The sequence below is a fragment of the Falco rusticolus genome, chromosome 5 (genome assembly GCF_015220075.1).
Source record: "Falco rusticolus isolate bFalRus1 chromosome 5, bFalRus1.pri, whole genome shotgun sequence".
NCBI lineage: Eukaryota > Metazoa > Chordata > Aves > Falconiformes > Falconidae > Falco > Falco rusticolus.
In genome coordinates this window covers 39,974,725-39,989,530 of record NC_051191.1, presented here as the reverse complement: position 1 = coordinate 39,989,530, position 14,806 = coordinate 39,974,725, and the positions used below count along the sequence as shown (strand labels likewise).

Genomic DNA, 14,806 nt, shown 5'->3' with positions numbered 1-14,806 from the left:
TTAATTATGAGAACTAAATAAAAAGATATTATTCTAGTTAATTAAGTTATTCTGCAAAAGAAAGGAAAAAAGATTTATACAAGGAAAAAGATCCACCTAACATAATCAGAGCATAAACTAGTAATTCACAAGGAAAATATTTTCTCTGCTGCATCTGTTCAGTTCTTTATTATTAAAATTAGAGCTTTCTATTAAGTAAGGAAGAGAGGTATGGTCCTTTACGTATGACATGATCTCTTCAACAAGTCTGGGATATCTCTTCTTCAAAACCAAATACTCTTATGCTTTGATTTTTTATGAATCCCTTTCATACCTGTATCACTGTCAGAACTCTGTTAACAGCCAGACCCTCCAAAATGCCCATGAAATCTGTACTTAGGTAATGTGTTCAGTGTTTTTATTTTTATCATGTGCCCACCAAAAGCAAGAGCTCAGATATTAGCCTTCTTTTAAAATATCAAATTAATATTGGCCAAAATTCTTTCTTGCCTTTATTCCCCTCAGCCTCAAAATTCTACTCTTATCCACATCTAAGCCCTACTGAACAAATAGAAAGACATAAAAGAAACACAGAAGAAAGTCCCTAAATATGTATTCTCTTCCTTTCTATATATATAATGATTCAAGTATAGTTTACCAAGCAGAGCAAAAAAGAAAGTCGGTAAAGTCTAAATTGCTCAATCTGTAAATGAAACATGTATCCTGTCTTCTGAAAAAGCTACTACATACCAATGCCAGTTATCATTTAGAAGCCATTTGGAAGTACTTGTTTTAATTATTTAATTAAAATGATCCCTTCCAGCAACTTTACAGTACATCCCAAAACCCTCTTCAAGAAGCCAGCCTTGACACAGAGAGCTATGAAGGAGGAGGCTGGAAATGGTCCCTGCACCTGCCACAACCAAACAGTGATGGCTCAGCCTCGATGAAGAGAGAATTGTGTGTTGGGGGGGATGGCCAGCAGCTGTAGCCCCCCCAGGGACTATCACTCCTGCATTACTTTAGAGATGACCACAATAGCATGCTTTGGTCTATAAAGGCTTGTTTATCCTCACCCAGTTCAGAGACATGAGAGGTTATTAGGAATATACTGCAGTAGAGGTATGAAAACACCCTGAAGGAGGTTGATTTACTCTAGTAGGAATAAATAACCTTGTGCTATCCTAAATGAAAATTTCTGGTTTAATCACAACTTGATCTTTGTTTTGCTTGTTCAGAGGAACAAGCTATATGAGCCATCAGTCCTTTGACACTGTTATTAGCAGTCCTCGGAAATTTGCCTTTTGGAATAAGCAATATTAAGGACATAGATACATTATTAACTCAGAGCCCTACATGCCTAACAAGCTGAGGATGAATACCTGGGCTAAAAGGACATGGCACTGGCTGTCATAACCAACTACAGATTAAGGAGTGGCGTCAGCAAAGCATTTCACCCTCAGCTTCCAGCTTGGTCAGCAGCTGCTCAGCCTATCTGAGGGGCAGTAAGTCATTGTACCTGTTCATCATTAGCGAGGTGATCGCATGTCACAGCACTCTCCAATCTAACCAGCTGCAACAAGGTCTTTTACCACCTCATACCAGCATACTCTTCATACAGTCCCTCTGCTGCCTTCTCATCTCACCTCATCCAGAATGTGTATTCTCTCTCTGCTTCTTTCTCGTCTCTTCCTTGGCTGCCCAACCTCTTAACAGAAGCAGCCACACCTGCATCTTGTCTACATCAGCCAATATGCTGCCCCTGAAGCCAGCCTACAGATGTGTATTATCAATGTTAATTAGCCCAGCTTCATTCCTCTACAGTCCCAGTCAGATACTAGTCAGATAGTAGCAGCCTTCCCTCTCACCTGCCACTGCAGGTGGGTAATAGGGAGACAAGCAGTTGTGAAGTTGCTGTTGCTACACTCGGGACTGGCTTGAGAGGTTTCATGCTGGCCTTACACAACCGATTTCCAACGCAGTCCACAAAAGCTTATGCCTTGCAGACATGTGCAGTACTGGAAACACACAGAGGCAAGGACATGACCTCCCAGAGCTGTGTATGGCCATTACCCCTATTTTTGTTCTGTGAGACAGATGAAACTGATGCAATAGGTTCTTGAGCAAGAGAAAAGCCGCTCACCACCTTACAGCAGTGGAGGACCTAGGTTCAAAGCAGCCCCACCAAGACTCAGTATTCAGCTGTAGCTTAGAGTCCTGCCTATGACCTTGTGTGGCACAGTCTCAGGCACTGGGAAGAAGACGAGGGAAGCAAAACTCACCTGGCATTATCTGAGCTGCCTGGGGAATATCCCATTTCAGGCATCTTGCAGAGACAGTGAGTAACCCCGTGCCCAACCAGAGACTTCTTTCCAGTGGGTTGGTACCTTTGCCTTACTGCAAACCCATTTTAAGAGTGTGGCTGGACCAGTGCCAGAGCACTCAATACCTTGCAGAACTGAGTTCACTCTGTGTTAAAAATATCATTCAGCTCTTTGGTAGTTGCTGGAAACAGCACGGGAAATCCAGGACATAGGCTAACAGGGATGACATGGCGGTAAGATGGGCCTGCCAATGAAGACTTGTGAGGAGGGTGGACCACACCAGAGCAGCAGGTGTGGTGTCTGGGCAGTCCCTCCTGCCCATGCGACCACCAAAGGTGCTGCATAGCCGTGGACCTGGACGGTGGTTCCAGATCCCTGCTCACAGCCCTTGGGGGGCTTGCATTGCAGTGGGAAGGGAGGAAGAACTAACCTGCATTGGCTTTCCACAGACTTCCAAAGAAGGACTGGGATTGTAGATTTATGGTGTCAGTCCTATATGATCAATATTCAGCAGACTTCTGAAGTCTTTATTAAAGCTGCACCTCCTGAACTCACAAGGCTATGATAATGTAAAGAAGTATCAAACAAGCCAATGGCTCTTCCAAAAGCTTTGGTTTTACCACCTTGTTCATAATCACAGGTACAACTGTGAGCACTTTGAAGCAGTCAGTAAAATCCAGCCAATTAATAGTCACAGCAAATATCTGCCGTTTAGATCAACACCCAGCTTCTCTAGTCATCTGGTAGGATTAATCTGATCCCACAAATCCCCAGGCTCTTGCTGCAGGACAGCAGCCCTGCAGAAAAAAGTCTGCAGGATGTCTACCTTTTTTTATTTAGGATTACCATGCAGATTTAAAATGCACGGTGGGTTCAATACGTAATGTCACTGCCTTGCACTCGGAACGGCAGTGGGGTGCACCGACTCAGCTGTAGCTGCTAAGGAGATGTGTACATCTGCCTCCCAGCAGCACCACCAGCCTGTTTTCTTTTTCAGCCCAATTTGGAACTGACCATCAGAGCCCTTGTGTAAAAACTGAAATCTGGGTCAGTTAGCCTCATGTATGACAACAGAGCATAATATCTGCCCAGGGCTGTAACTGATCTGTACAACTTTGCAAGGGAGTATTTGTCTCTCTGTTTCCCAGTCTGCCTCATCACCGTTTCAGCCCTTTGGCCCCGGGTCACTGATTGTCTCCTTGCACAACACAGAGGACACCCATCCACCCACCATGCACGTGGCACAGCAGCAGATCAACAGGGTTTAGCTGAATCTTTTCAATAAACAAATATTTGAGAAGGAGACATTGTCAAGTCTTTGACTCACTGACAGACGACCCAACTATACCACTGATTTTGGCAAAGACAACCACTATTTTTCCATCATACCCTACATGTAAACACATGGACTTTGGTTTAATGCATATATACAGACAAAAGAGGGAAAGAGCTTCACGAAAAGACACCAACCTGCTTGATATCAGAAGCAATCTTTAGATTTACACAGACAAATGTACAAATAAAAGATCCAGACCCCTGACCATCTCTCGCTGCTAAATATTTATTGTCGTCTGCCTAGAAAAAGAATTACCATTTTCCATTTCCCTGAATATCTGAATGAAAATCTCCAGCAGTTTTCCAGTCCCTTTTTCCAGTATACTTTGTGCACATCACAGCAACACTGTTTCCCGATCTAATCTGTTTTCCAGATAGCTTGCTTTCAAACAATTAGCTACATCAGGATTTCTCTGTAGCAAATCAATTGCTGATAGCTTTGGCTCAGCCAGATAGAAGCTTTAGCATGATGACATGCCTCTCAAAAGATATCATAAAAAATGGCAAGTGGCTGCTACAGTAAGCTTCTCAAAAATAAATCACAGTTGCCATACCATGTAGCCCTTTGATTCTGATTTTGTTTATCCTTTACCTTTCAAGTATATTCCCCAAAGATAGAATGAGACAGACACGCTCCAGTTACTCTTCTTTGGTAAGCTGCAATGCCTTGCAAAACGCCTTTGAAGTTGGTAATAATCAATGTAAGGAAGACTGGCAAAGTCCAGCCTCATCTCAATGTAAGTAAGCACTATTAGAAGAAAAAAAAAAAAAAAAAAAAAAAAAAAAAAAAAAAGGCAAATTTAACAGAAAAAGAAATAAATAGAAGTGTCCTCATTGCAATAACACAACACTTGAGGCAACATAGGTTGCACGACCAGTCCTGGCCAGTCTTACCAGGCTCATAAACTCTGACAATACTTTTGGGCAAGGAAGGAAGCAGCACATGCAAGAGGAGAGCCAAATCTAGAGAAAAGTTGTGCTTTCTGAATTCACAGTGCATAAAGTCTTCTATATGTTTCATGAGATTGTCCAAATAATTTATTTCCTCTTTTAAGAAAAATCTCTAGGAAGCAAATTTTCTAAGACTGCTGGAACCATGTGCCACTGAAAAGATCAATTGAAACATTTCCCCTGTTTCTTGAAGTTACCTCTGAAGAGAAGCCACCCACCCCTAAGATGAAGCAGGAGCCCTGGTGACAGTGGCAGGCTTGTTCACCACATATGATGCCAAGCCTACAGTGAGCAGAGTTTAAGACAACTGATTACAATAAATCCAGTTATCCCAACTTAATGAGTTACTGCTGATTAGCATGAGTCTTCATGACTGATAGCTTTTACTCCTCAACTAAGCCAATTGCAAAGGTGATGTGTTAACTTTAACCTTTTTTCATTATGTGTCAATATTTATAAACAAACACTTTACTTCTCATGAGTAATCCCATGACCAAGTTTTGAATAACAATAGTACAATGACCCCCATTTAAAGTTTTCAAGCAATTATTGGCAAACACATTATCAGCTGCTTGACACAAACATTAACCCAGCTGCCAGGCATCCTGGTGGCAAATCTGATTTTTTTTTTCTGTTCAATCCAAGAAAACTCATGACTTTTTCCCCCTCATGACTTTACTGTAAAGATTTTATGAGCCTGTAAAAGGAATTGCAGGAAGCCTGGACATTTTTCTCAGCAGCTATCTGAGTTCGCTTCTGTGCTCACTGCAGAGCAGCTGAGTTATCAGCATGACTGAGAATGTTTTATAGGGGTCAGCTTCTGTTGCTGAAGAGTCAGCTCTGTGCACTGAAAGCCCCTCTCAACATGCATGAGAAATTGCTGTGTATGGACCAGAGAGTAAAAACCAAGGCTAAGCGTGCATTGAAGGCATTCAGATTTCTGCCATGCTTTTTCCTTTTCCTGAACAATATCACCGCTGCATGGCCCTGCACTCACAGAGAGGGGAGACACAGTTCAAGGACCGACAATAGATACTTTTTTTTTTAAAACATTTTATCTCTTTTTATTTGTTTTTTTTTTTTTTTTTCCTGATGGTTGCTACAAGCAAAGGAGGTATTCGGAAATGTAACTGCATGGTACAAACACAGGCAGTAGACTAAGTTGACGGCATGAAGGGTGTATCTGAGAACACGGAGTTGACAGAATCGGAGTCAGATTTTGGTCGAGTAGTTTTTAAGATACTCTCGGCGATGATGTTGTCGCTAGGAAACAGTTTTACTTTCCCGTTCTGACTGTGTTTTGGTTCGTGCACAGGTTCCAGGAAAACCACCCGTTTACCAGTGCTAGCCTTCTTCTCGTCGGCTGGCAGCTCGTGCGGCAGTGTGGAATTCAGTATGGATGAGTGCGCACAGCTTTGGTTCAGCTTTCTCTTCCTCCTTTTTGCCTTACATTGACATGGGCAGGGGGTCAGATAGAGATACAGCAGTACTAAAACGATACTGGCTACACAGGCAGCAAGGGTGGTAAAAGCTGTATTAAATGCTTCATGAGCATGGGACCTGTTCACTGTGAAATTGCTAACATTTATTCTAACCTCTATGGTTTCATTTAATAGTCTTTTCTTATTTATTGCAATGCAGGAATACAGCCCCGAGTCCTCTAGCTGGGCATCTGTTATCTCCAGGCTGCCATTATGGAACACCTTAAAGTTGTTGGTCTCCCTGTCTGGCTCTAGCAATCTATTGTCCGGACTAACCCAAACAAAGTGCGTGCCTGCATCGCTGATTCTGCTGTCACAGTGTACAATCAGCCTGTCACCAACCTGGGCGTTGTGGATAAACCCAAAGGCTTGGAACGAGCTGTTGACGGTGCTTTCGGAGCAATTCAGAAAGTTGTCCTGCAGTAAAGGCAGTTTATTGTAACCTCTTGGGTCTGACTGCAACACACAGGAGTACTCGCCTTTGAAGTCCATCACCGAGCTGAAGTGCCTTTGATACCAGAAGATTAGCATGGAGTACAGCATACAGTCACAATAAAATGGGTTGCCATGAAGATAAATTCCACTAAGATGTTTGGCTGGCACTGAACTCAGGCGCTGAACAGGCATTGACTGGATGTGATTAAAGGAAATGTCCAGCAACGCAAGGTCTGTCAGTTTAAATTTTCCAGTGTACAAGTCCAGCGGGAAATGCAAGAGCGAGTTATAGCTTAAGTACAGTTTCTGTAATTTGTACAATCCTCCGAAGGCTGAAGACTCTATCTGTGCTATCTGATTGTTATACAGCAGGAGAACCTCCAGTGCCCTTAGCTCCTGAAACACGGGGCTGGTCAGTGTCTTCAGGTTGTTGGATGACAAGTCTAGGTACTTCAGATTCGGGATTGTGGAAAAGCTTCCAGAGACAATGCTGATAATGCTATTATGACTGACTATTAAAGTGTTCAGTTTCTCCAGCAGCAGTGGGACCCATTCAGGCTCCAAAGCCCCAATTCTGTTATAACTCAGATCCAGCCTTTTCATACATTTATAAAGATTTCCTGGCACTCGAGAGAGGTTCTTATTAGTGCAGCTTACGATATCACTGGCACAGATGCAGGCTGTTGGACACATTCCTGGGGCACTGCCGCAAATGCTCACCATGAAGACCAAGAGGCATGCCAGTCCTTTGCAGTTCACTTTTAAAACTCCAAGTCGAGTGGGAATTGTCCGCCAGTTTAAAGACATTGTCACTGTCTCTTAGCTGCCTCCCAGTGCTCCTTGCTGCAGATTATGTGTGCAGTTAGCTTTGGACTAATCACTGTCAAGAGAGGGATACAGAGGTACAGCTCATTAACATTTACGATTCATACCCTGCCTGATTTCTTATGCATGCCTTTTGAAAAATAAAGGGAATTAAACCTTAATGTTTCATACGATTAATTATAAAATTTAGTTGTTCCTAGGTGATGTAACCTTAATATTGGTTTTATGAAAACATGAAATTCTGCACTTGTGTAAATATTCACACTACAGATACATTTTTTCTCTTCAAAACCAATGCAATTATTCTTCTGTCTTGCACCAAGTAATGCAATTTCTGACAGTTCATACAGAAAATAAATCAGAAAAGTTATAGTGGAACATGACTGGGCAAATGCATCCCCGACTTGTTTCCAGATCAAACAAGATAGAAAATTTGTGGTACAGGAAAGAAAAAGTCTCATCCAAAAATGCTATTTTATTTTTGTCTAGTGGGGAGCAGTTACAACATGTGTTTCTTCCCAACTGGAAAATGTCACACATTTTCAAGAAAAGAATTTTCTCAGACTACTTAGCTTTAAATGTCATATGATTTTTATTTTTTTTAATTCAGTAACTGATAGTTCAGGTAGCAACAGCCTATTTTTAAAGCTATTCAAGATGTCCAATTGGAATATTTTGTATTATACTTTGTATTCTGCTACTTGTACCTTTGCCAGAACAACTGTTGAGGAGGAAATGTTCATGTCTGGTGCCTACCTCAGGCACAAATTTGGGGAACTTTCAGTAAGAATGGGTCAGCCATTTCTCAAAACTTAATACAGGAAAAGACTGTTTTGCTCATACTTCAATAGTAAGAACAAACCCAACCATGCTCTTTTCTGAGAATATTTTAGTGTCACTATGGTTTGAAGGAGGGACGTAACATTTGGCAGGGTAGTGATTCTGTGCCAAGGGATATGCTTTTTGCCATCTGCTAAGAAAATGTACACATACGTTGCAGAGTAATGAACGTTTCTGCTCACTTTCATTCTCCGTGGATACCTATTAAGAGTTTGTCAGTAAATTCCCAGGTGAATCCATCTGCATTGATTATACCCACCCCTTCACAGCTCAAGCGTGGTATTCAGCTCCCACATACTAACCTCATTTCTCCAATCTCACCCACCTGTTGGTACAGTATCTGAGCAGGACAGAACCTGCAATCTCTGCTCTGTGCTGCTGACAGCAGCTATGGCCAGGAGCTGGGAGGCTGCCTGCGGGCAGCAGGGAGGAGGAGAAAGAAGCAACCACAGATAGAAAGAAGCACAATAAAAGGAGAAGTTGTATTAGCTGATGAGCCAAGATGGCTGAGGAAAGGGTGAGTCTTGAGTACAAAAACATTAAAATCAAGACCTAAAAGGTGGAGGACAGCGGGGCACAGAGGCAGCCAAAGAAGAAGAGAGAGGGAAAAGGAGGATGAGAGATGCATAGGGGAGAAAGGGCAAAACCAGGGGAGGAAAATGCTAACAGACCATCATCGTCGTTGCAGATGAAGCAACTGAGGAGGAGGAGGTAGTTTGAGGATGAAGTCTGTTGAGGCATAGGAGACTGGAAAAGCAAGTGGGGAGGGTGTAAAGGGCAAGAAGAGGGTTACGCAGAAGAGAGGCAAGAGTTTCAGGAGGTGAACCTTAAAACACACTTCTCTGGAGAATTTGCATCTGCTACTTATAAGTCTAAGATTATCTATGCAAATAGTTAATATATGTGAAATGCACTAAATTCCACTCCCCCTCAGCTCCTTGCTCCCCTCCCCTCTAACCCTTTGTCAATCTGGCCGGCTGCTGTTTTCTGCTGACAAGTCTACTCTTAAGTCAAGTGGTAGATGATGTGCAATGGATCTAAAGAGCTGGACCTCCTAATGACCCACTGAAAGAAGAAATATGAGTGCAGCAGGATGGGAGAATTCACCTTTCACAAGCACTTACATATACATTAGCTTTAAATGTTTGCACTCCCAAAAACTGTATTAAAAGAACGGCAAGACTGCCAAGTCAAGTGCTCAAAAATTGAAGTGTCAGAATGAAGGTTTTCTGTGCCATTTTCAATTTTATGTACAGTCCCCAGTTACATGATCACTTAATCTTTTTTTTTTTTCCCCAAACCCTTTCCTCACACTGTGCACAGGTTCTGAGAAGGAACAGGGAGAAGAAAGGGTGATTATATCCAGGGCTCAGTAAATGCCTGTACCTGAGAACTGGAGCATAATCTGGCCTCTGCCAAAGAATTCCTGTGAGATCAGGCAAATTATGTGAAGTGGTGACTGTTAGAAAATAAGGAACATATTGCAGTAACCAGCCTGATGCTTAGAAAATAAGGAACCTCTGCACATTAAGTTTGGGAAGGACTGATCTGAAGAAGTGCTGAGATGAGAGTTAAAATGCTCTGATGCTAGCTGGCACTTCTGACTGTAAGGGCTTCTCCTTGCTTCCCTGTCTGTAAAAGAGGTATAGCAACATGTTCTTAACTATAGAAATATTCTAAAAATAAATAGATTGATTTGAATAAAAGATTAGTATCTTCTAGGCTTTTAGATCCTACTGAAGTATCTAACTGCATGGGGTTTTCATTGAGAAGATAGGAAGCCAGAGCAATTTATTTTTTTTAACCAGTCCTAAGCACCTAACTTGGTTGTTTTTGCTAGCTAGCTAGCCTATGGCAACAGTTGATAGATACAAATTCTTCTAGAGGGTGAGACCTATGAAGCATTATAGAAATGACCATCAAGAAATAATTCTTTACTTTGGTGTGGATTTGTATGGCATGCAGTGCCTAAGGCACAATGGAAACACACTGACAGATGAAAAAATAATTTGATAACTGCTCATTTAGTTAGTATATTGCATGAAACAAGGTATCCGAAAACCATATACGCGTATCATAAACCATGTGTGTGAAGACTGAATTATATAGCACCCACAAAATGGGAGACAAGCTGCTGCTACATAGGTTGCCTTTCCCACTAATATTAGAATTGCCTGATTCTGCAACATATGCAGCCTAATTTGTCATGTAAATACACCTGCAAAAAGATGAATAGCACTTTGAAAAATCAGCTCCTATGTTGAATAGTACTGTGATCCTGGAGATACTGCAAATGCAACATACTATGTCAATGCTCAGTTCTGGAAAGATTACAAGTTTAATACATGAAATCGCCTTGCATATTCATTTCCATCCATACCTGCTACTATCTCACCAGAAACTCTGAGCCAGTTTGCAATCAAATCCCAAAGGCAGATCAGTGGCTGGTGTAGATCAGCATAATACCTTTGACTTCTAAGGAGCAAAACCAGTTTGCAAGAGCTGAAAACTGGGGTTTCCGTTTCTAAAGCTCATTGAAGTTGCCAGATGAAAACTGTTTCAGGTAAATCCAAATTTTAGGCTTTGTAAACATACCATGGGACACAGAAAACTATTTGGAGAGTGCCCTGAGAGGTGGAAACCTTCCTTGTCATGCCCAACTCCCCGTGCAGTGCCTACAATTCCAAGAGGTTCTTCGCCTTTTTGGAGAGTAGGACTGTTGAGTTGCAATTTGCTTCTCAACCCGTGTTCCCCAAAACTTCTGCATAGATTACACAGGATGGTCTGTGAAGCCAAGCATGTTCAACATCAATATTTATAACCTGTGTGATCATTTGAACTTGTTTAAAATGACTGCATAAGCATTACTGGGTTAGCAATGTGTACACGTTAAGTGGCAAAAAAAAAATAAAAATTATTCTACAACCAGCCTTACATTAAAAAGTGGCATTTTCTTTCATCCCAGTAACATTACTTCAGGTCTTAGAAAAATGCTATTTTACAAACTTCAGTATTACATGTTTTCTCGAGAGAGATAGTGCTATTAAATACTACCAGCTAACACGTGCCAACAGACTCTGGCTAAGTACTTCACCATTATTTCTGAATGAGCTGGATAAACAGCTTTTTTGATTTATAGTAAAGTGAAGGGCATGGTTGGGAGTTTTGTACTTGAATTCTTTTCAAGAAATAATTTCTTTGTGGTATGAAAGTGTGATATTTTAAGTTCACTGCCAAAAACACAGTACTCCCTGAGATGAATCATCTGTGCAGTAATGGAGAACATGTTTCTTAACTATTTGAGAAGAAATGCAGGACACGTTCTCCTATAGTAGGGAATATCCTCTGTTGTCAGGAGCAGCTCACTTGACTAACAGATCAACTCCTAGAGAAGCTGAGGACTTGACCCTTGGTTTTGATTTTTTTAATGTGTGTTTATTGGTGTTTTATTTCAGTTGATTGATTTTGTTGGGGTTTTTTGTTGTTTTTTGTTTGTTTGGTTTTTTTTTAGTTTGTTTGGGTTTTTTTTAAAAGTAATGAACACCTAAAGGTTCTTATGGAAAAGTGGAATGCCAGGTAACCATAAACATCTTTGCCATCAGTTATCACTGCAAGATCAACTAATGTCCCAAACACTTATTTCCACTTTCTCTGAGCTGTCTCTCCACTCCACTCTCTCTCCAGTAATGCTACATTAATAATCTCTACACCAGCTTTCTCTTCTCCAGTAAGTACCTTCAGGCTTATTGCTGTCTCTTCCAGGGAAACCTGTACACCAAGCTACCTCTCCCAGTTCATTTGAGACTTTGTTAAAAAAATCTTCATGTGGCACGTCTCTTAATCTATAATCTAAGCAGTGAGTTGAACCAGAGCTCACGAGTCACCTGAATGCTTTTGCAAATGCTACCATTAGTTTTTTCAGTGTTGAACAAACTGGATTGATAAATGCTTTACAGTAGGAATAGCATCTTCCAGTACATCGGTGATGCAAACAGTCCCACATCTGACTGGCACTTTCTGCACAGTGAAAATGCAAATATTAGCACACAACCATGCTGTACTACTGCAGAAATACTGTTGGGCCTTTAGAAAGCTCAAACACTGGAGAATATTAAAGATCTCAGTCCATCCTCCAAAAGGGCCACAGCATTTCTACATCTCCTAGCTTTTTCCCTTGTGCCATGTCTCCTCTGACTTGTCTGTCCCCTAGTCTCGCCAGTCCACAAGCCTCTCACACACCTTTGTGCCTTTCCATTGACTTCCAATGCCCATACAGCTGATCTCTCCCTCTTACCAGTTTACATATCAGCTAAGTCAGGGCTGTATTAGTTAGATATGATACATAAAATAAAACAGTGATGGCTCAGGTGTTAACAATGTTTTCTCACAGTCTTTTTTTTTTCCCCCATGGCATTTGACAAAGCTTTCCTCATGAACTCAGAAGAAAAAGTAACTGTTAGAATGGGGTTTTATTAATTTATAAAAAGAATATTGTACAAGTACAATTATTCATGCTTTTAATCCTAACTTTATGAATCCTGCTGAAGTACATGACACAGCCATTAATTACAAACAGAGCAGTGGCATCCTACATAATTAATCTTTTTAAATGTTACACTTATAAGGAAGGTCTGCATAAACTTCTGTTCCTTGTGCGCATCTGGGTGGGGGGGATGCTGTCAGAAGAAATATGGCTGTAGTGGCTACCTCACTCCAGGCTCTACTCTGCTTTTATCACTTGTAAGTGGGAAAGGCACCCTCTGCATCAAATCTGCCTGATAGCTGTGCTCAGCATTTTTGACTGAGCAGATCTGGATTACCCGACCATCGTAATCCATGAGATTTAGTGACATGATGGATTGGACGGCAGAGACTGTTGGTGAGCTACCTCTGGGTGATATCTTGATACACTGGCATAATCCCTGAACTGGACTAAGCTGTGCTTGATGCAGGACCTAACAGCAATGAAAAAAAATGGCTTTACCTCACCTTTGCAGCAAGCTGATCCTGAGGTCAGTCTGGCAAATGGAGTGCTCTCCCTTAGCCAGCACCTGGCCAGACCTCAATAGTGCTGAATTAAGAGATGAAGTTGCCCTAGTAACCCTAGCAAGCTAAAACTATCTTCTCCCACTCATCCCTCACTAAAGATTGAATTTCTCTGAAGATATATATATTATTTTTTTTCACCCATGATAACTCACTTGGTTTAAAGCAAACAGACATGGATGAGCAAGCGGGTGACGTACCACAGAGCCTGGATTGGACTAATCATCAGCAGTCTGTTTATGGCAGTACCAGCTACGTGGAGTCAACACACCGCAGCTCTTACCCCTCTCGAGAGAGTACACGGGAGATATGCATCAGTGAAACAACAAATGTATCGGTTTTGCCATGTTACTTTGTAAATCAAGCTGCACCATAGCTTAAACCTTGCAAATGACTTCAGTTGCTAAGGAGATCAGCAAATAATTAAGAAAAAATGCAATGATAAGCGGCAGTGCCTGTTACAGTGTCAGCAACCAGTCTCCAGGCAATGCCAGATCTTAACGAAAGTTTAGTTGCCCAGCATAGGACCCTTACCGCCTCCAAAAGCTGCTCTGACGGACTAAACTTTAGAGAAATCCCCTTGCCTACGACGGAGGGGGGGGTCCTGCCAGCCTTCCGATGGGCACTGCTTGCTGCAGCCCCCCGATCCCTACCAGGGGCTGGCGGAGTGCAAAGTTTCGGCGAGCCCGGTGGGGTGTGCCGGCATCGGGGCAGGGGCACCCTCAGGCACCGAGCTGTACCCTCGCCTCGCCCACACTCCCCTGGGGGGTCTCTCACCGCCTCCCCCCAGCAGGCTCGGACACCGCCGCTCCGCTGCGCGGCGGAGGTAGGAGCTGGGTCGATGCCGGCCGCTGCCGGGCTGCGCTCGCCCCCAGCTCCGGCGGCCTCTCTCAGCCCCGGCTCCGGACCCTGCCCGCCCGCCACAGCCCGGCGACGGGGGGGGATGCCTGCTCCGCCTCCCCGCCGGGCAGCGTTACCTGGAGCTCCCTGCGGCCGCTTCATGTCCGGGAAGCGCGATGCCGGCCCCGCCGCCGCCGCCAGCCCCGGCCCCGCATGCTCCGCTCCGCTTCGCCGCCGCCGGGGGAAGTTGGGGGCCGCCGAGAGCGCGGCAGCGGCCCCGGTGCGCTCCCCCGCGGGCGCGGGCAGTGCTGGCCGCTGCCCCCAGGGATGCGGCGGAGGCCCGGTGCCGGCGGCGGGTAAGGAGGAAAGGCAGTAGGCGCCCGGTCACAGCGGCGCCGGGGCTTTTATCCCCTCCTGCCTCCTCCCTCCCCCCCGCGCTGCGCCGGACCCAGCTCCGCTTCCCCCACGCGCTCCCGGGGGTTTCCGCGGCAGCGGGACGGAGCTGCCGGTGCCCCGGGGGAGGAGCGCACCGCCTGCCCCTGCTCCGCCCCCCGCCTCCCCGGGGGCCGCGGACCCGTGCGGGGGAGTACCCGCCGCCCCGCACCGCACCGCGCCGCTTCCCAGCCAAGCGAGAGCAAAGCTCCCCCCGCCCCAGGCGGGCTCAGCCCCCCGCTCCGGTGCAGAGCAGCCCCGATCCCCCCGCTCCGGTGCAGAGCAGCCCCGATCCCCCCGCTCCGGTGCAAAGCAGCC

The 14,806-nt window shown here is 44.0% G+C and overlaps 1 protein-coding gene across 3 annotated transcripts; it reads right to left on the bottom strand.

Moving 5' to 3' along the window:
* Window positions 1-5,656: 5,656 nt before the first annotated feature.
* Window positions 5,657-14,498, bottom strand: AMIGO2 (adhesion molecule with Ig like domain 2). Of its 3 annotated transcripts, XM_037390197.1 has the most exons (3): window positions 14,194-14,498; window positions 13,417-13,501; window positions 5,657-7,385 (listed from the first exon to the last, which is right to left on the bottom strand). In XM_037390197.1, exon 3 carries the CDS (start codon window positions 7,310-7,312, stop codon window positions 5,747-5,749), a length of 1,566 nt encoding a protein of 521 aa, XP_037246094.1. In that variant the 5' UTR covers window positions 7,313-7,385; window positions 13,417-13,501; window positions 14,194-14,498; the 3' UTR covers window positions 5,657-5,746. The 3 variants fall into 3 exon arrangements, with proteins under 3 accessions (XP_037246094.1, XP_037246093.1, XP_037246095.1); XM_037390196.1 differs by lacking the exon at window positions 13,417-13,501 and having other exon boundaries at window positions 14,194-14,497; XM_037390198.1 differs by lacking the exons at window positions 13,417-13,501; window positions 14,194-14,498 and adding an exon at window positions 8,496-13,375.
* Between the last annotated feature and the right edge of the window lie 308 nt (window positions 14,499-14,806).

Coding starts and splice junctions, on each gene's coding strand:
- AMIGO2 (XM_037390197.1), bottom strand. CDS start 7,312: ATGTCTTTAAACTGGCGGACAATTCCCACTCGACTTGGAGTTTTAAAA.